The following is a 26134-nucleotide window of genomic DNA, read 5'->3' as shown; positions in this document are numbered from 1 at the left end:
CTAGGGCCAGTGTTAGCATCACTCCGGTTTGAACCCCGTGAGCTCACCTACATGTTAGGGCGAAGCTGAAATAGCCTCTCAAGGCTATCAGCATAGATAGGGGAAAAAACAATGTAGGTTGTAGGTAGGTATATTCATTAAAACCGTATTGGACACAGTGATTTATTATGGTAACACAATACACTACAAATAATTAGCGTAACACAAAACAATAGATTAACAGATATACGAAATTAATCAATGTTCGGTATTGCAAACCTGTTTCCATTAGTTCTGGCCATACTATGTACGTGCTTATTTGAAACATCTCGCAAATTTTCTAAGTCTACGTACATATTTTGCATTTGAAATATAACAAGCCCCGAGCTTCTTGTCAATGCATATCAATGGGGCAACTGCTTTCCAAACCGATATTAAAGCTATGACCTTATTGGAATAGTGTTTAAATTTGGAACGTCAAAAGTGTCAACGAGCGATGTCCGCTATGATACTTCCCTTTTTCATTTCCAGCCGCCAAGGGCGACACATCTATTTCATATTTCTTATATTCATATATCTTTAATTTGTCACTTATGAACTAATAATAATATCAAACTAATAAACAGTCAACTCTCATTCACCGCAACGCAACAAATAGCGATAATTTTATTTCAGGTCTATTACACCAGGCACGATCAGGCAGATTGATGATTGCGCGTGGAATGTTAAGAATTTCTAGTTCATTCCTCATTAAGTGCTACCACTAAAACTCGACATGATAACCCTACCGTTCACCTTGAGGCAATAGATCGAAGTTACAGTGTTGGCTATCCTTTCGTACAGAGCGTATGTAATGCGCGATATCTTCGCGTTATAAATAGGCACTTTGATTACCTTTTGTACCAGTCTACGTAGGCTCAAAAATAGCCCTACCATTACACAAGATTGGATTGAATGGAATGAAGTTATACTATTGGCAGGAAATAGATTATGATGTACGGATGGTGTGAGGCAGTAAGCCTAAATTCAAGCAGGCTGGATTCGTGTGCCTACTCCAATATAAACAAAAACATCTTATATGTTTAATTTATGAAACAACAGCAGCTTACTAGCAAAAAGCTGATCGTAAAATATCTAACGAACCGTTATTTCTATTTAAGAAATCAGTGAATTCACAATCCACAGCCCACAGTAATTGTCCCGAAGGCAATAATTCCCATAGGAAGTTAACTAACGCAATCGTATTCTCTGAGTACCGTTGTCACAAGGAGAAATACAGTTACGGCGCAATTAGAACTCACGACACGATTTATTTAAGTCGAATCGTGACTTGTAATAAAAAATTTGTGTTTTTTTTTGCTCGATCGCGTGCCTTCGTTTGTTTAATCGATATTGTATATCGAATTCGTTAAAAAAACAAATACCAAAATCAAGATAACACTTCCTCGCGTTTTTATAACTTTAATAGTTTCATAACAATTTATCGGGTTTTTGTATCTTGGTTGGTCATGCAAGTTGTTAAGCAGTTACCAGAATCCTAAGGCCTCGCAAAGTGAATGCCACCGCCCTCTTTGAGGCATCAGATCTCACGCTAGACCTCACGAAGCAATCAGCAGGATAGCAGTAACTACCCGCGGGTGTTCAAAATACGTCCTATCACCAGCAATGACGTAAACCCGATGTTTGTCTTTGATTTTTTTTGCACAATTTTATTCCGTCAGCTCAGAATCATCAATCATATATGTAGATCCTTTTAAAATACGGCACCCGCTGAAGTATTTGTACCTTGGCACAGTCGCATCACCCGAGCCAAGCAGATACTATTAGGCCGCGAACACTTATAATACACAAAGCTGTTAGCCACGGCTTCGCCCACGTGATCGAGCAAAAGTGCCCTTATATTTAGCTGTGGGAATGAGATATTTTTCTGGGATAAAAGAACTTGAACTGTCACTTTTAAAAAATCATGTTAGTCCGTTAGTTGTTACATGTCGACGTGAAAGAAGGACAAAATAAAACATTTACAATAATAATATTAATAACTATGGATGTTCCTATTTAACTATCTATCTTTCGGCCGACAGACATTGCTGGACATAGACCTCCCCAAAGCCTCGCCAGAACGGTGTTTAGATATCAAGCGGATCCGCGCGAATCTCAATAGATCGATAGACCACCTTATGGGAGACCTACCTACGATACGTTTTTTTTAGGATGTTGTTTTCTATAAAACTATTAACTAGTTTCTGAACTGGTTTAAGTCACTTACTTACCCTTATGATCATTAATTTTATTAAATACAAAATAAATGAAATACCATATTGATTTAAAATACATTTAATTAAAAGCCAAATGTTTTTATTTCTCTTAAATTAGAAATTACAGAAACCTCTAAAATATCATAGGTAATTAAAAAAATTGAACTTTTTTTAAACTTTTGTCGCACAAACTCACAAATCATTTTATAAATGAAAACAATAATTAAATTAAACCCTGCTACCACTTTTTTTCACGTAACTATATTAATATATAGTACTCAATATTTGTTCTAGACTCCTTATGGATGGACATTAACAATGTGACTGTCATCGCGTCAGTTCCACTTTCCAAACAAACACACATAACACTCGAAACTTAACGTTACATAACGCGTGGGCAGCGATCGACTTTGGTGTCGGAATAATTCACGAGAATTAGCGAGAAAAACCAATCGACTTGTCCAACCGGAGATTGTTATTAAAAAGCTGACGAATCGACTTATAAATGAGTGTATCAACAACAATTAAGTATTTGATATTGAAATAGAAAACAGCTTCTCGCACAACGCTTCTCCAAACAGATAATATATATATACATAATTTGTACTAATCACTTACATATATTACTTATGCATATTCCGTGCGTAATGGTAATAAAATAAGGTCACCGTATTTACTAGCTTAGCCCTCTGATTAACTTTTATCTCAAATTACCAATTACAGGACTTAAAAAAAATACCTTCGACCCGATACAGGGTCAACGAAATCACGCTGACGTCACAATTGAGCATTAAATTTAGTTATTTTGTTTAAGTTAGTAATTTTAGCAAATCAAGTAAATTTTATTTTGTGTGATCGGCGATGCGTCTGTAGCGTGCATTGTATATGGAGTGACAATTCCCATGCACATTCGAAACATATCGACGTTTGAAAGGCAAACGTGACTAAGCGACAATGCGTGGACTTTATACAGTAGATTAATTTAAACTTGAAATACCTGAAAAAAAATCAATTTTAACGAATTTAGCTGTAAATTGAAATTATTTTAATAGACCTAGAAATATATATTTTTTGCGCTGCGAATATGGTTATTACCTATCATTTATGTACAAAGTAGTTATTGTCGCTTAGTCACGTTTGCCTTTCACGCGTCGATATCAATCTGACAATTTAAAATAAACAAATTATCCTGTTTCATTGCCACCGTTGTCTGAATATTCAGTATCCAAAATCTCAATAAGACTCACGAGTTTAAAGCATTTCCAGAAATTGTTTAGCATATATACATCTGAACTTAAATACATGTCATTTTAAAAACGCCTCAACTCATATTTTAGACCGCAGCCTAAGAGCCCATAGATCGAATGGGACACCGCACTCAAACTGTGTCACGGTCGCCGCATAACGTTCGACAAGCGTGACTATATGTAAATGGCTCAAGCACCTTACAATGAACAATATGGGCAGATTAGAAGTGAACGTGCTTGTAGATATACCAAATCTTTTACCATTTTAATTAAGCATATACCAAACCTACCAAATAGGAGTGTATAATTAAGATTCCAATTTAAAATCATCATCCCAATTTCCTCCCCTAATTTAGGAATTAATAACAAACCATTATTATGATTTGTCATTATCATTAGAACTTGTCATTAATAATATAATTGTAAGATAAAATTTTAAATAAAAATAAAACCTGTAGATATTCAGACACCCCAAGATAAAATTCGTTTCCAATCTTATGTACCGGAAGCAAGAAAAAGTACACTCAAAGACCTGATAAAATATCTTTCACCAAGATACTGAGCTTATAATATATTATAATATACCCAGTTGTGTATATTAGTTAGGGTAACTAATTAGTAGATTATGAACGCAATTCTAAAGTGCCAACTCCCTACATCCTGACTACAAGTTTGCGACAACTTCAACCAATTATTTCAAATGTTTTTATGGTAGATACCATAAAAACATTTGAAATAATTGCCTTAATAACAGATGTTATTAAGGCAAAGTACTGTGAGCAACGCATCTATGATTGTCTGTGCGAACTAATAAGCACGAGTCCCCGTCCCCCCCCCCTAGTTACGATATCAATGTATTTGTGTTCATTTAAATAACAAAATAAATATGTAGTTTTTACCACCTAACCTGTGTCTAATTATGCACGTCCTAACAGTGTCATAATAATTGATCAGTTTTTAGTATTTTGTTTACAGGATTTTTTCAATTTCAAATTTCAGGATTAAAGTACTAGAGTAATTGAATTCATTCAGTTGAAACATAAGATTACGATACGAAATAATTGCAGGCCAACCAACAGTCATGGTTAAAATAGGCAGTGGCTGAAGTCGAGCTTGCTCAAAATTTCCCAACACTTTATTGAAAAACTTTCTCATATTAGACCGACAGATATTAAAAAGTTTCTCACAATAATACATTAAAATACGTAACAATTACAGATAAACTGTTTAAACAAAAAACAATACCAAATGACCACATAAAAACTAATATTTAACTATATCTAAAGTCTATACTAGATTCTTATGATACTTACAAATTAATTTATCTCACAGAATACTTAAAAAATATTTAATTACTAAACAATAATTTTGCAATTAAATATCCAAAATAAATAACATTGAAAATATCACATAGTTTAATAATAAATTCAGTTTTGGAAACAACACTGAACAAAAAACTTGTTACCAAGGTAAGCAGAACCCTTTACGCCTAGTGTAGATACACTTTGTTTATTTAATTCCTCACGTATGGAATATCTGGATCAGATTAAAATCTTTAAGGTTCACTAGGCCTGTATGACCGTTTATCATGCAGTAGTATTCCGCACCAACAATGTAAATCAAGACCATAGCGCCAACGATACTGCCCAGCGGTGTGGACTTCGGCAGCAAGATACCCGTTGCTATGATAAGACCTATGTAGGTCAGATACCTGTTTAATAAAATAGAACGTTAAAGTAACTTTGTTGTTCCTATTTGCACAGACACCAAAAGTACACACATCATGAATTACCGCTTTAAGCAAAAATATCTCACATAGTTTATTATACTCCACATTTGTTTAGTGACTTTGAATTTATTGTAAATTTAACATTTTATTTTTTTGTAAATCATTCATTAATAATATAATTTTCTAACTAAAGGTAATAAAATAAGAAACCATCACCAAATTTGTAAAAAGGGTATAATTAGTTACCACAAAATCAGTCCTAGGAACTTTTAAAAATCTACAATTCTTCATTTCTGTAAATAAAAAATAAAATAAAGAAATTAATACTACATCTCCACAAAAAAAAAACAAGCTATAAATTAGTATAACAAAAATATTCAGGGGGTCTTACCTTGTTGTTGTCAATTTTTCAGATTGATCTTCATCCTCTCTATCTTCAATACAAAACTCTCCTTTCTTAGAATATCCTTTGGCACATTTCCTACAGCTATCTGGACCATCACCGTAGCAACCACTGCATGCCCTATCACAGTCAGCACATTTGAATGAGCCGATAGAATTCAAACAGAACTGATCTCTTGTACACCGATCCACATCATCACACTCGTTTATGTCCAAACAGCCTTCGTCAGTGTCAAACGAGAAGCCACTTTTACAAGCTACACAATCTTTCTGGGTGCCTTGTCTGCAACCGCCCAAGCATGATACGTGGCATGGTGAACACAGCATTTTATTTTCATCTTTATATGACAGATAATATTCTACTGCACACTTGTCACAAAACTGGCCTTCATAGCCCGCGTCGCACGAGCATGTGCCGTTCCCTTTTCTAGTGCCATCACCTCGACATTTTCCATTTCCATTACACGGTTTGGAATGATCTCCAGGACAGGGAGTGCACTCTTTTCCGTAATGATGTTCCGGGCAACAAACTTTTAAATTATCAATACAAATATAGGCGTACAGGTCAGTTGATTCGTCAGGGTCTTGGGCCCACCATTCTTCTATGAATTCCTCAGCCTTTTCGGCCATACTATGACATTGAAACGAAAACTTACTAGTCTTGCATAGTCCCTCTTGAATGTCGACTAGACGAATCTCACTACGTTTGTATGATTTCTTTAGCTTCTCTTCCTCCCAAGCGGCATCGCCTCCTTCATATTTACCTCTAGAAGTTCTCTCTAAGCCTTCTTTGAATGACTCTATGAATACCCTACATGCTTGACAGTCGCCGATGGTTCGCATTGGCGTCAACATTTCTGGATTGAAAGTCGGTGGCTGTACCGTACAGAATACCGCCGGCACTAGTATTAGCACAAGTAAAGTATTAAGGACGTTGCTGCTTTCACTCACCATGTTGATTTTTACCGTTTTTCAATCTCACTAGTAACTTTAAAATTTCTGAGACACGTTTCATTCACAAAATTAGCTCACTTAAATGAATACTTTTTTAACGCAATTGCTTCCATACCCCGTTTGTATTGATCTTGGATTATGCTCAAAGCACAAAATTTTGATGAATTAAACTTCACACGATTTGCAAGGCAAGATTTAATTGAATCCAAATGGAATTAGTAGTATTGTCTGAGATTATTACATTAATTATTTGATACCGAGCCACTGACGTGTTTGTTTCGGACTCGCCGCTATATTTTGACGTCAAAATGCGCCGGTCAGCTGTTGGGTTGACGTCTCCAAGTCGGCCATTTTGTTTATGCTACGTTTCGTTCTACGAAACTTAAAATTAAACTTACTTATCGAAATTATATATTTTTTAAATTATCTTCGATAAAGTAGGATGCATAAAAATGATGTCTTTTAAAATGGTATTAATTTGATCGTTATTTTAAAATAAAGTTTTCCGCATCTTCCTCTTTTTTAAGAATAAGTTCCTGTAGTACCTGCTTGTAGAATGCTGTATAAAATCCGTACCTGTAAATAAGTGCAAGCAGGCATTAAAAAACATCTGGGAGCAACAAGAATTTTCAAAGACATTAAATTAAATTAAATTAAATTTTCTATGTATATCTAAGTATCTAAGCTGATAAACTTGTCTAAAAGACCTCTCTATCTATAAACAAACGATAAGCCTAACAAATTGTAACATTATTCTAGTCTGCAGCGCGTTAGAAATAAATTATTTAATCTAAGAACTTTTCCCAACGAAGTGTTCAAAACCAGTGTCGCTATTTGTTACGTTAATTAGTAAAATAGGCTGTAAAAGGTTTTTGTTCTTGATCCAAAATTTATTTTCGAACAATGGCATCACAAATCGTCAAAAGAAGAGTATCTATTGCACGTGGATGTACGCAATTATACCGGCGGGGAATTTTACACAACATACCGCTTTCACCACAACACAGAACACTTAAGCTAAGTGTAGATATGTTGTTAGGATTTAATTATTGGAAGTTTAAGTACTTATGTATTTTCTTTTCCTGTTCGTGAAAATAATCCGTAAATTTGATTGAAATACGTATTTATTTCTCGATTTTCTTCCCGCCAACAATAGTTTTTTTTTTGTCATCCATCGCTAGTCGCACGTATACATTGGCAATGCCAAAAACGGAGAAGGGACCACTTGTTACTTTTCAATTTTATTAATACTTCTAGTGCTTGTTGGTTTGTCCGTCAGCGTCATTCACGCAGCAGCTAGTTAGACACTTTGAATATCTCATTACTTAGAGATGTGCAGTTTTGAAAAAAAAGTGTATAAACTAATACATTTTATGTCAATATACTAAACCCTATATTTAAAAAAACAGTTTAGTTCGACGCAGCATTTTACTGCTATAAATTATGTTCAAACAATGAAAAGATTGTACTTTGCTGCATTGCATAGCGAAAACAATTTAGATTATTTTTAACACCCACTCAAAGTTGATCTTATAAAAAAAAACATTAAGATAAAAGATCGCAGTTTTCTCAGACTATTTCTTGAATGTCGGTAATGCCGTGTTTCACTTGGAGCTAAAATAAATGTCTATTATATTATCAGGTACTTAATTTTATTTGTTTATTGAAAAATTTTAGAATTTGCAAACACTGGGTGTGCTCGGAGAGAACAAACTTCTTCTTTATTATTTCTCTTTTCTTATTCGCATACAAATATCAAGCTTTTGAATCATTTGAAACTGTAAAATTTTTTTTATTATTATTTTTAGAACATATGTAGTTTAATGTTATGCAATTTGTACAAGTATTCTAGTCTCGATAGATTACCCATGTTCCAGGTTCATCATAACATCCTCATTAACAATGTCGTCGCAGTCTTTTTTTTAATTTTCTTTTTCTTCCCAATGTGTTTACCTTGTATAATTTTTATTAACGGCAAATACTTTATAACCTAGCTTTAATATGATTTTTACGTACGGAATAGGCAAAAAATTACAATATTCTAATTAGGCTTATATGAAAAATGATATGAGGTAGAAATGAGATACAGTTAATTAATTATAATCAATAAAACTAAATGTAAGAATTTGAGATGTGAACTTTTTGGAAGAATCCAACAGGCCACACGTGCACTTTCCCGAATGCTAAACAGTTAATAAATAATCGTAGTCGTAAAAGTGGTTTTAATTATTATTATACATTGGCACAAACACAAGCTTCCGGGTTAGAAGTAGATGAAGTTCCTATTGAGCTCGACCTAATAAAAGGAAAAAATTATGGCTTTGTTGTAAACTATTACTTTGTTATAAGTTTAGGAATCGGCTACCAAAGATTATCGTTTAAGCTGATCAGACAGACTCCATCTGATAAATATGAATGAAACCGCAGAGTCACAGCTCACAACGATTGCTGGAGAATCACTTATCTGATGCCGCGAGAATAATTATAAAATGATTTTAGATAACAAGGCCATGAATAACATTAAGATGCTGCTCGTATTTTATATGGCTGAATGTTTTAGAAGTCTTTTTTTTTAGGATAAAATTCTTTATTTTTAACATTTCCCAATTAAGAGGAAAGGCCCATTGCACTTAGTTCATTGTTTTCTCTCTGTATGTTGGCCGTAGAGCAAATGATTTTAGGCCAAACGATCTATCTCTACCGTCAACATTTGTTATTTTTTACATAATTTGATTTTCCGTACCAAAAGAAAAATAGCAGGAAATACAGATACATACAACCAAATTTTCGGAAATTTGATTTTGAAAAATGTCTTGAGAATATATTATAATATGAGACGCTACGAAATGTAGATTTAATTTACATAGATATTTAAATGCGAGACGCTAGCATCCATTTCACGCCCTACTTGAAACATACACGAATAAAATGCATAAAAAAACTTTCCTTTATAAATTTTATCTGTGCCCGATTTTCCTCTTAAAGTTTTCGCAATATACTTATGGCTCTTCGGTAAAATTCAACTTATGTCAATTTGTCGTGAGTCACTGCTGACGTCATCAGCCGAACAAGGCTGCAACGAGGCTACTATATTATACTAACAACATTTAACCTTAATATGTTTTATTAAGTGAAAATAATAGGATGATAATTTTTACTGGTGGTAGGACCTCTTGTGAATCCGTAAGGGTAGGCACCTTACCTATATCTGCCGTAAAACAGTATTGCGTTTCAGATTAAAGGGTTGGGCAGCCGTTGTACTATAAAACAGAGACTTCAACTCATGTCCCAAGGTGAATAGCGACATTTAAGTTATTGATACCCATGGGCTGATCAAACCTTTTACCTTGACACGCGAGATCAAAGTTAGTATTTTATTCTTAAGATCTGAATTTTCAAACGAGAAAAATTGACGGGAGGAAATTAAAAAGAAACTATGCATGTAGAGTATATATAGTACATAAGTTCTTCTTCCTTTTTTTAAGTATGGCAATTAGCTATTACCATACCGTTGTAGCCAGTATCGAGTTTATAAAAATCTTCAGTTATTAAATACATACCTATTCTTTTATATGAAAAATGAGATGAGGTTAATTAATTTGAGTCTATAATCAATTAAATGAAACGAGATGGAGACAGGATGAATTAAATTCTCCTTAAAATTGTGGTTATTTATTGAGTTCAGTGGACTTTGTGGACGAGCCCAAGAAGCCGTGTTCAGCAGCTTTGTTTCGTTTTCCCACATTTGTGCACTGTCACTGATGCCAAACAGTTAATACAGTTATTAAACCACCATTATAACCTGAAGAAATAAAACTGAAGAATTAAAACTGAACAATCATTAAATTAACAAAATAAAACAATTCTCACAACTTTGCTTTTTTTATTGCTTAGATGGTTGGACGAGCTCACAGCCCACCTGGTGTTAAGTGGTAACTTGAGCACATCTACGACGTAAATGCGCCACCCACCTTGAGATATAAGTTCTAAGGTCTCAAGTATAGTTACAACGGCTATCCCACCCTTCAAACCGAAACGCATTACTGCTTCACGGCAGAAATAGGCAGGGTGGTGGTACCTACCCGTGTTGACTCCCAAGATGTCCACGAGCTCACAGCCCACCTGGTGTTAAGTGGTAACTTGAGCACATAGACATCTACGACGTAAATGCGCCACCCACCTTGAGATATAAGTTCTAAGGTCTCAAGTATAGTTACAACGGCTGTCCCACCCTTCAAACCGAAACGCATTACTGCTTCACGGCAGAAATAGGCAGGGTGGTGGTACCTACCCGTGTTGACTCCCAAGATGTCCACGAGCTCACAGCCCACCTGGTGTTAAGTGGTAACTTGAGCACATAGACATCTACGACGTAAATGCGCCACCCACCTTGAGATATAAGTTCTAAGGTCTCAAGTATAGTTACAACGGCTGTCCCACCCTTCAAACCGAAACGCATTACTGCTTCACGGCAGAAATAGGCAGGGTGGTGGTACCTACCCGTGTTGACTTCCAAGAGGTCCTATCACCAGTAAAAACCTTGCTTCTTATGTTTCCTCCAAAAAGTTGGTACTTAAATATTTTTTAACTCAAAGTTTCAACAATCATACAGGCTACTCGGAAGTAATCGATACCTACCTAGTACACTACAGTGTAAATATAGCTTTGACACTTAAAAATAACCTTGGTGCTAGACAAAAAAAATTAGAATTTTCGATTACAATACATTTGATTTTGTGAGTTTTGATTTATTATTATTATTGATGAGTAAATAATTATGAATAACCTTCGTTTCCGTTCGCATAACTTGAAAAAGGAATGTACGATTTTATTAACAAAATCAGAAAGAATTTGTACGACACAGTTCAAGGCGTTCTACTATTAACGAGGACGTAAACTTACTAATTTTATTGAACACGTTCGCAGCGATGGAAGGTCTAAAATTCTCCCGGTTTTAATGTTTGTCTCTTTGTACGTGTCTCAGGAAGGTTAGGGATAAAACACATCTCAAGCGGAGTAGACAACCAAGTCAGCCCCTTCCACAATTTATATGATTTAATAATTGTTTGTCCATTTTCTATACTAATATTATAAAGAGGAAAGATTTGTTTGTTTGTTTGTTTCGAATAGGCTCCGAAACTACTGGACCGATTTGAAAAATTATTTTTCCATTAGAAGCCGACATTGTCCCTGATGAACATAGGCTACTTTTTTTATTTATTTTTTAATTTTTTTTTGTTTGTTTCATGTGTGTTTTAATGTTTCCGAAGCGAAGCGAGGGCGGGTCGCTAGTATTAAAATAAATGAGTGGTTTGCGTTGACATAAATGGAACGTCTACATATTTTATTATAGTATGGTTTAAGAGGAGTATATGATATTTCCGATGAAGATATACTTAGAAGTGTGAAAATGTTAGATGTCATAAGCTTTAAAAGTCGTGTCGAAAAAAAAGTCGTCATAGCCTAAAGAAGAAGACGTCCAGTGCATTCGTATCTAGCGGTGCACCGGTGTTCGAATCCCGCAGGCGGGTACCAATGAAATACGGACTTAACAATTGTTCACCATTGATTTCCACGGTGAAGGAATTAGAGCATGTAATAAAAATCAAACCAGCAAAACTATAATTTGCATAATTACTGGTGGTAGGACCTCTTGTGAGTCCGCACAGGTAGGTATCACCACCCTACCTATTTCTGCGGTGACGCAGTAATGCGTTTCGGCTTGAAGGGTGGGGCAGCCGTTGTAACTATACTGAGAGCTTAGAACTCATATCTCAAGGTGGGGTGACATTTACATTGTAGATGTCTATGGGCTCCAGTAACCACTTAACACAAGGTGGGCTGTGAGCTCGTCCACTCATCAAATAAATAAATAAAAATGGAAGGAAATCATTTAAAAACCCAAACAAGAAAAACAAGACATAACCAACAATGCTATCGTATAAATTTATAAAATGTAAACTTTACTCATTATATTTAAAAAAAACTGCACTCTTTCCACTTATTGGGATTATATGTAAAGAGACTTCGAAGACTAGAATGAAGATAATTGATTAAAACGTTCAGTCGATAGTTGTCCATTTTCAGACGCTCACTGTGTGACGACAATACGGGTCCCTCTTATTATGGGTACTTATTTACAAAAGCAAATAAACTAGTTTATCAAAATAAACTAAAAGAAATATATTACTGTAATAATATGCCGTGTTTAAACCGTTTGACTTTACGATCGGATAATATCTCCATCGTGTCCGTCAAATAAAACCTCAATGTTACAGCTTGTCCTGGCCGTAAAACGGAACGCATTAATTCCCGCGCAAAACGCAACGTTTGTCAATGTTTTTCCACTCAACTTTTTTGTCGTTTAATTGATTTGGCTGTATTTGAACATTATGTAATAAATATTATCTTTGGGCATTGCAGTTTTGTTGTATTGTGTTTAAAAGTTAGGCAGGTTAAGTAGGTACACTCTTTTTAATCTCAATATTATTATTCAACAATCTAAGATTAAAACAATACTTGTATACATATTATTATGTACTTGTTTGTTCAACCGATACATTTGCGTACCGTATCCGATTTCCGGTCACCGTCCTCTACGAACCTGTCGCTTGCGACGAAGGGTTCGACCAGTAAATTAACCCATAGACGAGCCCACTGAGTTTCTTTTCGGACCTTCTCAGTGAGTCGCGTTTCCGATCCGGTGGTAGATTCTGGGAAGCACTACTCTTGCTAGGGCCAGTGTTAGCAACAGTCCCGGTTTGAACCCCGTGAGCTCACCTACTAACTCGGTGAATCTAGAATAACCCCTCAAGGTTACTAGAATAGGTAGGGAAAAAAAAAACATCCGATTTATCTAAGCTCTGTGCAGTTGCTGTTATAAGCACTCGTTAACTTTTGTTTTAATAGCATAAATGTACGACCAATAGTGGAAGATTATTTTAACCAAATAGTATTTTTTAATACATTTCGTGATAGTCGCATCGCATCCAAAAATACAATAATTGAAATTATTTCCCTTTTACTATAAAATAATTCGAATTTATTACCATACGGCCTAACAACAAATTCAACAGATTATATTTGACAGATCAAAAACCTACTCTATATTTGAAAGCATTGTTGCACAAAATTCAATCAATTTCAACGGTTCGAAAAATCGTCAATGTTGCAGTAATTTCAATCATATAATTCACAGCCTTCTTATTTTAAACTCAATGATTATATTACTTTCATTATTATTTTCCCTGATCAAAATCTTATTTTAAATTCCAATATCTTATACTTTTATTACAATACATTAGAACGATTTCGACTGGAATCGATTAAGGATTACATTACTAATCGATTACTACCAAACACAGAATAAGTGATATTAATAAAAATTTCTCGGTTTTAAAGCAGAGGTGGCCAGTGGGCGAACAACCGCGCCTACGTCAGCGCCAAAACCTTGCGTGCCGCCTTGCGAGTTGCGAGTCGTGTTCGAAGTTTCGTAACGCAAGTGTGGTGAGTGTTTGCTTCGAATACCAACAGAATGTGTCCTATGAGGCCTGCTTGTATTGCATTGCAAATAATTTACATTGTTTTAGAATATAACAGTCATTGTTTAAATAAGTGCATTTAGATTAACTATAATTATGCTTGTAATCTCTAGCAAGATTGTGTAGTGAAATTGTTTTTAGTTCTGTAACGTATTGACTTTAGTGACGTAACTAGCAGATGTTGTTTTCACCCTAACTACCGGGCTTTTAAGACTACCCGTAATCTTCCCCACAACGCTTAACAGTCCTGTTGTAGGGCATGTTGAGAGCCAATTTATGCCGGGAAGCAATCATATGCCAGACATTAGAAACGCCCAAAATTACTCATTCAGTATTAAGTGATTAGCACAACAGTATGAATGTGGGTAACATTGAAGACTTCGTTCCCATGTCTCAACGTTCATGGCGATTGACGCCATTAATATCCATGATCTCTGTTAATCAATTATCACGATGTCTGCGAGCCTAAAGCAATAAAAAAATACGTCGATCGCATCTGGCAGAATAAATGTATGAAAAAAGAAGACCTGTCTATAGAGTAAAGTAAAAAAAAAACAGCATGTCACTAAAAAGTATTCAATTTGAAATTGTTCTTGTTTTACACTCTTTGTACATTCACGTCCTGCCTGTACACGATGTGGAAGGTAAATAAGTCACGTAGCGACATCCTGCGTCAGTCGCACCACGTCCATATAAAAACGGCGCAGCTAATCGTCCGGTCATCGCACTCTTATTCTCTATGGATCTATCTGAACGTACAAAATTTAAATTGAAAGTTTTTTTTTATGATACCAAGATGGTCGACCATCATATGACACATCTTGTGTTAATTGGTTTTCACACTACCACACAATCCGCAATACCACAAGTGAAACAGTAGTTTGAAGCAAAGTTCAATTTTCTCAACAAGATTTCACTCGGCTTGATATATGTACCTAATGGGCTGCGGCTTGGCTCTGCCCCTGGCATTGCTGAAGTCCATGAACGACGGTAGCCATTCACCTTCAGGTGGGCTGTATGCTCGTCATCCTACAAGGATCAATTAAAAAAAATACCCTCAATATTGTTCTTACCAACTTCAACACTCCGATCAACTTGGGTTTATTTTTTGGCCTACCTATTGCCAGTAACTTTGACGGGTTTTGATAACTTCACCGAACGTGTAGACGAGCTCACGGGGCTCAGCCTGAAGACCTGGACAAGAAAGAGCAGGCCTTCACTGAATCTACCACTGGATCGAAATGGGAACTTGGAAATTTGCACACGTATCAAGGAAAAAAGATCAAGATGGTCAATGGATCAATGGTTATATTGCGTCGGCTTAATATTTAGACTAAGATCTTGAAAGAAGAAAAAAAAGCTGTTTTACGTTTTCAAGTAATTTTATATAACCTTTTTTTTAAATAATTTATTTCTCAGTGAACTTTTGTTTAATAATGTATTTTGGCAAATGAAGTTGCTACACAAGTTGATTGTCAGGTAAACGGTTCAGAAAGTCCATAAACATTAATCATGCTGCTTAGTTTGAAATATAAGTTTGTTTGGAATCCAAATCAAACAGCTTCGCATAAGTTAAGTTCGCGTAAGTAAGCAGCCTTCGTTGAAATTGCTTAGCCCGGAGATGCTGATATGGTCTCTCTAAACCATCAGCTAAGGTAGAAAAAAAAATGATTTTGAGAAATTGAAAATATTCGGGCTGATTAATCCACCCTATCACTCAGTAGATAACAACTATGGAGAAAACCATATAATTGTTGGCTATCTCTGCAAATCTATGTCATCTTGAAGATCTTACGTGTGCTGGCATTGTCTTATTAATGAAATATGCGAGTGTTTCAACCCGTACGCACCTTTTCTAACATAAAAGATGTTAAACAGAATAATTGTGAACACTAAAACAGTGTAATCTAGAACATCTTTACTTTCCTTCGTACGTATGTACTTACTACTGTACTAAGTTGAGTAACACGCCGCACTTGTGTCCACAGAAAGCCGAGTACCGCGAACTATATTTATTTTCATACCTAATTATTTGTCACTCTGTAATTATACACTCGTCATTTCTTGTATCTTCGAACATGGAACAGCAATGTTTCTGTAATTTAGTTGACTACTGAATAAATTAAAATTTAATCATAATTAACATGTTTAACGCTAGACTAGAAACCATGTTTGGGCTTTTGAGCTGAGGCAGCCTGTACCACCTGCAAGTAGTTCCGGGTGGGACCGCGTTGGACATCGTGTTTGCCATTTGACATATCTTCGAAAGCAATGACTACTCACTCTTTTCTATAGTTGGTTATTATTTTTGAGTTATTTCTGGACATTATTTGTAAAAAAAAACACTAACGATTTTTAAACAATTCTTGTTATTTTGGTGTGGAGAGAGTAAAATATGCCGTGCATACATGGTATCTGTCATAGCGTTCAAGGTTTTAGAAAAAAACTATTAAATCTTGTTTTTCTTTGTTACATATTAGATGCTTGTGCGGGAAAACGTGTAGTTATAACTTTAAAAGTCATCGCAAAACTTGTCTCAAGGGGCATTCTCATTTTGTTGTCGATAGCCCAGTAACTACTTGAAATAATATGGAACATGAGTTCATGTAATTTTAATACAGCAATAAATAAGATCTAGCACAATATAAACAGTCTTTTAAAAATGTTTGTACCTTCATGCACCATGTTATTTGAAACACAAGAATGTCAGATGTTTTCGTGTAGCCCCGGAGGTTTCGTGATGGAGCATCGAACGAACGACCTAAGGCAAGTCTAGGATTGACAGGCACGTATTGAGAATAAATTTTAATCGTGTACTAAATAAACAGTTCAAATGGAGATGCACAGAATGTGTAACAAAAATTGTAAAAAAAAAGCTAAACGCTTCAACTTTAAGTTTTGTTTTATTGTCTTTAAAATTACTTACTAAACAAACATTATACTGTGTTATACCTATTCTTATGGGATATTTAACGCCGTATGTGTGTACGTATTATTATTTAATCTATGCGCGTTTTTTTTTTTGCTGTTTTAGCATAATTCATATCTATTACCTATGGAATTTGGAACACTGTAGATTTACGAAAGTATTGTTAGTTTTCAGTTACTTTGAAATGTTTGTTAATTTCCTTGACGACATCAAAGCTTGATGTACATATAAATGATAAGCCGAAAAACGCCCACTATTGAATCAAAGCCTGCAGCATCTGATGGGGAGGGTACCCGTATTGCTCCTTCTCATGCACGACTAATACCTACTCTCTATCGGTTTCCTTTGTTCAGTATAAAGTCTCCGAGTCAATTGCAATAACACTGAATAGACATTTCTGTGACTCTAAGTACAACAACGAAATACTTACAATTCTAGCTCTAACGCAATTGAGGCTTCAAGTTTCCAAAAGTTCGTATTCACTTTATCATATTTATTAGTTTGAAGTTTCGGTAACCCATTTAACATGAGGCAAATCTTTGGTATATGTTTCAATTTTCAATGATTGTGTTCAAATTATTTGTATTGCTAAGATGGGTAGAGAAGGTCGCGCTTACGCATTACTGCTTCACGCCAGAAATAAATAGGGCAGTGGTACCATCTGGTGTGGGCTCGCAAGACGCCCTACCACCAGTAATTACGCAAATTACAATTTTGCAGGTTCGATTTTTATTACACGATGTTATTCCTTCACCGTGAAAGTAAATCGTGATAATGTGTAAGTACGTAGATATTTCATTAGAAAATTTGGTAGCTCTCTACAGGATTCGAACACCGGCACAGTTGCATCGCTCGATACAAATGCACCGGTCGTCCGATCTATTAGACCATGACGACGCCAATAAAAAAATATGCAAAAAATTAACATTTTCATCCAGTAAAAGAAACTAAACCATGTCCAATAAAAACAGACTAGTCCATATAAATCTTACAAAGATATGCTTAAACCTACCTATTTGTTTTAATTTTTTGTTTTTTTTAAATATATTCTAGTTTTAAAACAAATATTGGATCTGTTATAAAATTATTCTCTCTCTAACTTATTGCACCACGTCGGGCCACTTAGGCAAATAACACAACGTTGTGAAGTAACGATCGATACGTTTAGCAGAGATCGCAAAACAATATTATTCGAGGCTGTTTAAACTAAATGCCTTTATCAAAATTTGACTAATTGTCATAAACTATTTTTTATCGACTTAATAAGGAAAATTCCGCCTAAATAATACACTAAATATTTAACACTATTCCCATCACTATTTTTAATGTGAAATATGGTTAATGTAAGCAAAAAAACGACACAATTTGGGTAGATGGGAGGGTGATCATCGATGCGTTATAAACATGTTAAAATGCACAGTTTGGGACACTTCCCTTACATTTAAATGTCACACTGGAGCGTCCAAATTCAAACGAATTTTGATAATTTTATGAAGGTTGAGAATTATGAAGCAAACAAACAGATGGAAAACCATTGATTTGCTTATTATATAATAAAAAAATACTTTATTTTCTAATATTAAATAATAATAAAATAATATTAAATAATAATTTTTCGTGTATTGTTCGTCCAAAGATCGAAATTCGATTATAGACTGGCACCTCGAGATTTAAATTCATTTTATGTTTTGCCCTCTCTCGTTTGTTTGCTTTAGATATTTTGGAAAAAGAGCCTATTCTCAAAATTATTTCAATGATAACGCATAAGAAAACACAAAATCGAAATTTTTGGCGGGAGCGCGAGGAGCAAAAATGCATGTTTTTTTTTCAGAAGTCCTTCTTCAGGCTTAAACATGTAATAGCTGTGGCTTAGTAACCGTTTAGAATCTGTGAAAGTGGAGGAAAATAAAGCAAAATCACTGGCCATAGCCTCTCGAGTTCCTCCAAAAAGTCCAGTGAAGTCTTATTAAATAACAACCACGTTACTGAGACTTTATTTCATCCGATGTCATCACGGTTTTATTTTACTTCATACCATACAGTTTTGAACAAATCAACTTCATCTCATATCGGTCCATATCATTTTTTGTATAACAGAGTTATGTGTGTACGAGTATTTAATAATTGAAGGTTTTAGGATACCTCGATACTGGCAACAATGGCATCGTAAGAAACCAATTGTCATACAAAAAAAAAGAAGAACGCATATATGAACTCGTTACTAAACCTCGTCAATTGTAATTAAAAAAAAAAAGTTGACACAACGTTTAAGAATAATATTCTATTATTAGGTTTGCGTACTTATTATATCCTAGTGCTATTAGATCCTAGTGCTAACGGAAGTATGATATTTAAAAAAAAAACATACATTTTGGATTTACTAATAGCTTATTAGCTACCTAACCTCATAGATAATATTTATTATATTAAATACACTTCATATTTGAGACTAATCTAACAACATCCTTCGCATTTCGGAGTTCCGAATTCTTAACGTGGTTTTAACACATAACAGTTCATAACAACTCGAAGCGTGAAACAACCGAAACGTTATATCAACAATAAGAAAAAACATTTAAGAACCAGATCGTGATAAAAATGAAGTGAAGGTGTTAAAAAAAATATATGAACAAAAAACGGATATCGATTCCTCAGAGCGCCGGACCGATCGATAATAATTCTTGAGCACTTAATGATGCGTCTGCCGTAATATTCGCAGGATAATTAACTATTTTTGCACGCCATTAAAGCGAGCCTATTTCTTTTGCTTTCCGTTTTTCTTAAGCTGTTTCTTTTATAAGGAGTATTTATTTGTATTCTGTTCGACTTTTGAAGTTCGATTTCGATTTTGTTTTACCGTTAAGTGTATGAATTAAATTGCGTGTATAAAAAGATAAATACGTAATTTCGTTTAATCAATTGATATGTTTTAAAAAAAAACGATATATTAATTTTACTTATTATATTTTACGTAATTCGTTTGTGGATCGTTCACCCGACTATAGATTAAATAAAAAGCCAAACTGGAGAATCGATTTTCACGAAATTGCTACGAAAATTTTCAAAATCGATTTTTTTATATAAATGACGAATTTCGTTGATCAAAAAACTACAGCCAAAATTAGAACGTATGTATAATTTATAATAATGTTAATGTACATAATTCTTCAGTCCGTGTACATGTTAGTGAACTACTCCTAAACGGCTAGACCCATTTTGATGAATATTTATGGATGCAGTAGTGTTGATTCGAGAATGATTTAGATTCAAAATTCAGTCCACTACAAGAAAAAAAGAAATTTAATAATAAAAGTATTGAATTTTTGCATTTCAGACAGATGCATACAGGAATGTTTAAGAAGTATGAAAGTATATGAGTGTAAGAAGTGTAAGAAGTCGTCATGGCCTAAAGGATAAATAAGACTTCCGTTGCAATCGTACGAAGCGATACATCGGTGTTCGAATCCCGCAGGCAGATACCAATTTTTGTAATGAAGTCCTTCTCCTCCTTGCGGCGATAATCCTCAGTGCTGAGGGTCGTGGCCTCCTCTATTCTCCTGCATTATCTTGCGCCATTCCTGCCTGTCCTCGGCTGTGTGAATAGCAACTTGGACTGAGGTATTGAGAGTGGAGCGTATTTGGTCCGACCAATAAAATAAAAATAATGAAGTACGTACTTATCAAATGTTCATCATTGACTTTGACAGTGAATTAACCCATAGACACAGATCGGTGAGTTTCTCGCGTTTCCGATCCGGTGGTAGATTCTGTGAAGCACTGCTCTTGCTAGGACTAGTGTTAGCAACTTCCTCAGGTTAGATCCCCATGAGCTCACCTACTCACTCGGTGAATCTAGTATGACCCTCGAAGTCACAAAAATAGGTAGGAAAAAAAACGGTGAAGGAATAACATTGTGTAATAAAAATCAAACCCGCAATAATATAGATTACGTAAATACTGGTGGTAGGACGTCTTGTGAGTCCGCACGGGTAAGTATGCCGGGTATCTTGCCTGTTTTGAACATGAAGCAGTAATGCTTTTCGGTTTGAAAGTTACTAGCCATTATACTGTAAAAACTGCGACCTTAGAACAAATGTCTCGAGGTGGGTGGCGGTATTAACGTTGTAGCTGTCTATGAGCTCCGGTAACCACTTAACATCAGGTAGGCCGTGAGCAGGTCCACCCATGTAAGCAATAAAAAAAATGTCTGTCGGGTCCGCTAGTAGTAATGTATAACAGTGAAGTGGCCACCTTACTTATGAAGGCAGTACACGCTGTTAGCAGTACATATAAAAAAACCGTTATAACTTTAAAAAAAAGTTTTTATTTTTTATTGCTTAGATGGATAGACGAGCTCACAGCGCGCCTGATGTTAAGTGGTTACTGGAGCCCATAGACATCTACAACGTAAATGCGCCACCCACCTTGAGATATAAGTTCTAAGATCTCAGTATAGTTACAACGGCTGCCCTACCCTTCAGACCGAAACGCATTACTGCTTCACGGCAGAAATAGGCAGGGCGGTGGTACCCTACCCGCGCGGACTCACAAGAGGTCCTATCACCAGTATTTCGCAAATTAAAATTTTTGCGGGTTTGATTTTTATTACACGATGTTATTCCTTCAGATTGGAAGCCATTCGTGAACATTTGTTTAGTGACGACGGTTTTAGTACACGCATTTTGAGTTAAAACTAATTAACTAATAACGTTAAATAATAAATCGCAAAGCATCAAATTCCTATTAAGATTAACGGGCTTGCGGTTTACAAAAACAAAAAAAAAATCGTTAAAATAGCAGCTAATTTAAGCGCTACGTCTACACAGCTCATTCGCTTTGGAATTAAGTTCGTTTTGAGAATTAAAAAACAAAAAAACAAGACTTAATTTTATGTGTTTCTGTTTGTATGTTTCGATCAGGTTTTACTGGATTTCGCCGTATCTTAGCGAACGAAACGCGATGCTAGCACAGTTATGTTAATGCGATATAATTCTTTTGGATCCGTAGAATCTTAGAACTCAACAGGAAAAAACAAAAAACTTAAATTCAACCACGGCCACTTGTCTTAATTATTAATTATAAATCTCTATTTTTGTGCCTGCCGGTGGTGATGTTCAGAAGTGCAAGCTAATTAATTTCATACCATATTTTATTTCGCACATAAGTTAACAATAGCTACAGAACACAACATTGGTTTTTTTTATTGCTTAGATGGGTGGACGAGCTCACAGCCCACCTGATTTTAAGTGGTTACTAAAGCCCATAGACATCTACAACGTAAATACACCACCCAACTTGAGATATAAATTCTAAGACCTCAGTATAGTTACAACGGCTGCCCTAACCCTTCAAACCGAAACGCATTACTGCTACTCACGGCAGAAATAGGCAGGCTGGTGGTACCTGCCCGTGCGGACTCACAAGAGGTCCTACCAGCAGTAAAAGCGAAGCACTGCTCTTGCTAGGGCTAGTGTTAGCAAATTCTCTCAGATTGAACCCGTGAGCTCACCTAATAGTCCCTTAGGCTTCCAGCCAGTTCCAGCGACTAGGTAGGGAAAAAAATATAAACAGTTTGTACCGAAATATTGAAGTTATAAGAGAATCTAGACACTTATTGCACTTTACTATACTTAGTGACGTGCATATTCAACCCATATACACAATTCAGATTAACTTTGCGAGAATTTTGCGGGAAAGGTACATAAAACTAACTTTCAATTCTTGCTGGTAACATTAAACACTTAAACTTGTCACAAAGTTCTATTAAATATAAAGTAATATATAATAATCTATACTAATAAATAAATCTACAGTGGTTTTTACGGATGTTCCGTTATAACTACTGAACCATGCATCCGATTGACTTGAAACTTGGTATACATGTAGAAAATACATGTACTTAATGGATACGCTAATATTTATATGAGTGTTGGGCTCCCTACACCAGTTGCGGGGGCGCACAGTGGGTCGATACTATGATTTTAGTGACTTAGGGACCAACTTTGTTTTTTTACATTTTTCTTTATGTAGATAGATAGAGCTCGTTAATCTCAATAATAATTGTTTTGGGCAAAAATTACAAAAACTTTATAGTTTGGTCAGAAAAATGTGTTTTGTGATTTTTTTGTATGGAGCGGGTCACATTAAATTAAATTCCTGCTAAGTACCGCGAGGTCCCGCTTTGAAACTTTATTTTCCTTACACCTTGTCTTGTCTACTATCATTTGATGCTATGAACATGTGCATAAAGTTGCAACTCTGCCAAATAAATGGATCGAAAAAAATGAATAAATAGATAGAATAAAAACCTTTATATTTTTTTTCGTAAGTGCTTTTAAGTTAAATTTGATATGGAATAGTAAGTAAAAGCACGTAATGATACCCATAATTACATAATACCTAACAACAATACATTTAATAGGTCTCTAATTAAGCAATCTCTCTAAGTTTTGTATATTTTGTTTCACCATTCGATCTTTGGGCCAGAAGAAAAAGAAGATTGTGTAAAATATCCTCATTAGTCGACGTTCTACTTATTTTTCTAGAATAACAACTCTGTATATTTCCGAAAATCTTTATTGAGAGCTTCCGCTGCCTCTTCCGCGAGCTTACCTATTCGAATGGCACCAAAGTTCTTCATTATTGTATATCACCGCCGTGAGCCAACAATTTATGGACACTGGAAGGCATATAATAACAGGGATATAAATTAACATACAATTCTGCAGTATATCTACAAAATTCGGAAAAATTGGAAAGGTCCACGCGCTCTCCAGATGCAACAGTCTGAAGAATCAAGTGAAACCTCTCTATTCAATCTTTACGTATTCCTGTTATGCGGGCTGTTCCTACTGCATCCCTGAAAAATCTTCTGGCAGTATTGCCATCATTGGTTGTTCCTACTTCTTGCTTGACAACATCTATAAGTAAACCGCATTAATTTTTAAACGCTTGCTGTATAGCGCTCTTTCTGATTGATATTTTTTCTTTGTCATCCCCCCTTACAACCCCATTTCTCGAAGTCCAAACGATAAGACGCAAACAAAAAAAGTGTCATATAAAAATAATCTCACAGGAAACTACATACGATGAAAAAATTGTGAAGTAATTATATTTACCGATATGAAGCACTCCATGCATCTATCCAGGCATGTAAAGATGGCATTCCATGCTGGAATATTTCTTCATTATTTTCTCTTTGACAAGCAAGTGACTCCAAAAAACTCTGACGGTTTTGCTTTGCAAATATCACAGACAGCAGAAAATGTTTCTGACAAATATGAGGTTATTTTGCCGTCTATCATCGTCATGTGCAATTGATGCTTCACTTCAACTTGTTTGATTTTTGATGGCTGAACTCTTTCTATTTCTTTCTGTTATGCTAGCTTTTATAATTGCCACTGTTGACTGCGTTTCTTTTGTAAGTTTAAACATTATTGGACGGCAATAAAAAGTTGATTAGGGTAGATCGTTTTCCCAAACAACTGTTCCATCAAATTTCTGAAGCCTTATAGGAACTAGACTGACCATAAAAATAGATGAATCATTAAACTCTGATTCAGTGTTCTGTTTATAATTACTTTGACCTGGGGCTCTATCAAAGCCTATTTGATTATAAGCAGTAGCTCTCTTGCTGAGTCCGAATCCGAAGTAATCACATCTAAAAGCCTATATAGCGCCAAGTTTAGTAATGCTTGCATTTTAATAGCAGCTCCTTCTTCAGTAATAATTACCTCGTCGTTCCCTGGATAACATTTGGTCTTTTCTTGCTTAATTTTATATTAAGAAGGGTATAAATCAGACCCATTTTCACTTGCTGCTTCTCTTAGGTTTATACACTGCCACTTACTTAATTTAAGTGAAACTAATAGTGCCTTATCGGGAGAATATGTACTACTTTTCACTTTACTTGTACTTAAACACTCCTTAACTTTTTCTAGATCTTCGGGGTGATTTGACTAGTGGTTCATTATTTCTCCTACATCTTCATTTCCAGTGTTTCTCAAACTATCAATTGTAGTAGCTTTCATTTCATCCGGGGATAACGAAAGCGATTGGTAAGTTTGTTCAATGCGTCTTCGTTTTTGCCTGGATCCCAATTCTTCAAAAGGTTTTCGAGGTGTAAAAGTAGATGTCGAGGCTTCTGTAGTACATTTGAGGGTGGTACATTTTCAACATCTTCAGTATTAGAAATCTCGAGCCTTTCCTGTGCAGTGTTGATAGCTTCAGGTATCATTCGTTTTCATATTGCACTTATATTTGAACAAAAGTGCGTACAGAATTTTTGGAGCTCAATACTTTTCTCTTCGGTCACGTTTATTTGATGTTGTAGGAATTGAAAGAGTTTTTTATTATCAGACAGAGACTGTAGTTGCTCTCTTAAAATCATAAATAATTCTAAATAGTTAACAAAATTATTCATTATAACGGACAAAGGAAGATCACAACACAATCACGAGATGTCAGTAGTAGTACGAATAAACGAACACTAGTTAGTATATAATAAACATGGTCACTTTATACTTCCAGAGACAAACAAATGTTTACTATATTTTCTACAACCCAGTAATGGCTGCTTAACTAGTTATCCTCATTAAATAATGTTAACTATCCTAATAATTAGAGAGATTGCTTAATTAGAGACCTACTAAATGTATTGTTGTTAGGTATTATGTAATTATGGGTATCATTACGTGCTTTTACTTACTAATCCATATCAAATTTAACTTAAAAGCACTTACGAAAAAAAATATAAAGGTTTTTATTCTATGTATTTATTCATTTTTTTCGATCCATTTATTTGGCAGAGTTGCAACTTTATGCACATGTTCATAGCATCAAATGATAGTAGACTAGACAAGGTGTAAGGAAAATAAAGTTTCAAAGCGGGACCTCACGGTACTTAGCAGGAATTTAATTTAATGTGACCCGCTCCATACAAAAAAATCACAAAACACATTTTTCTGACCAAACTATAAAGTTTTTGTAATTTTTGCCTAAAACAATTATTATTTAGATTAACGAGCTCTATCTATCTACATAAAGAAAAATGTAAAAAAACAAAGTTGATGCCTAAGTCACTAAAATCATAGTAT

At 35.0% G+C, this 26134-nt stretch overlaps 2 protein-coding genes across 6 annotated transcripts in view; both read right to left on the bottom strand.

Annotated features, from left to right (window-relative positions):
- Window positions 1–26134, bottom strand: part of LOC114242643 (zona pellucida domain protein papillote) — a 104631-nt gene that overhangs the window by 68563 nt on the left and 9934 nt on the right. The window contains exon 2 of one of the 4 annotated variants that reach the window (XM_028173891.2): window positions 7115–7145. The exons of the other annotated variants lie outside the window; for them this stretch is intronic. The gene's annotated coding sequence lies outside the window, so the exon portion shown is untranslated. The remainder of the gene's footprint in view (window positions 1–7114; window positions 7146–26134) is intronic. 4 annotated transcript variants of the gene reach the window in all.
- Window positions 4598–7116, bottom strand: LOC114242645 (cysteine-rich with EGF-like domain protein 2). 2 transcript variants are annotated; one of them, XM_028173896.2, is made up of 3 exons: window positions 5605–7116; window positions 5460–5506; window positions 4598–5195 (listed from the first exon to the last, which is right to left on the bottom strand). In XM_028173896.2, the coding sequence occupies exons 1-2, from the start codon at window positions 6567–6569 to the stop codon at window positions 5491–5493; spliced, it is 981 nt and encodes a 326-aa protein (XP_028029697.2). In that variant the 5' UTR covers window positions 6570–7116; the 3' UTR covers window positions 4598–5195; window positions 5460–5490. The 2 variants fall into 2 exon arrangements, with proteins under 2 accessions (XP_028029697.2, XP_028029695.2); XM_028173894.2 differs by lacking the exon at window positions 5460–5506 and having other exon boundaries at window positions 4867–5195; window positions 5605–6708.

Source organism: Bombyx mandarina, chromosome 15 (genome assembly GCF_030267445.1).
Source record: "Bombyx mandarina strain Sakado chromosome 15, ASM3026744v2".
NCBI lineage: Eukaryota > Metazoa > Arthropoda > Insecta > Lepidoptera > Bombycidae > Bombyx > Bombyx mandarina.
Note: the sequence above shows the minus strand (reverse complement) of the source record. Positions and strands in the feature narration are given on the sequence as shown.

Bases quoted from the DNA above. Each gene is read 5' to 3' on its own strand.
- LOC114242645 (XM_028173894.2), bottom strand. From the start codon at position 6,569: ATGGTGAGTGAAAGCAGCAACGTCCTTAATACTTTACTTGTGCTAATA. The intron at 5,196-5,604 runs GTAAGACCCCCT...TTTATTAAACAG, and splicing joins GAAAAATTGACAACAACAAG to GTATCTGACCTACATAGGTC.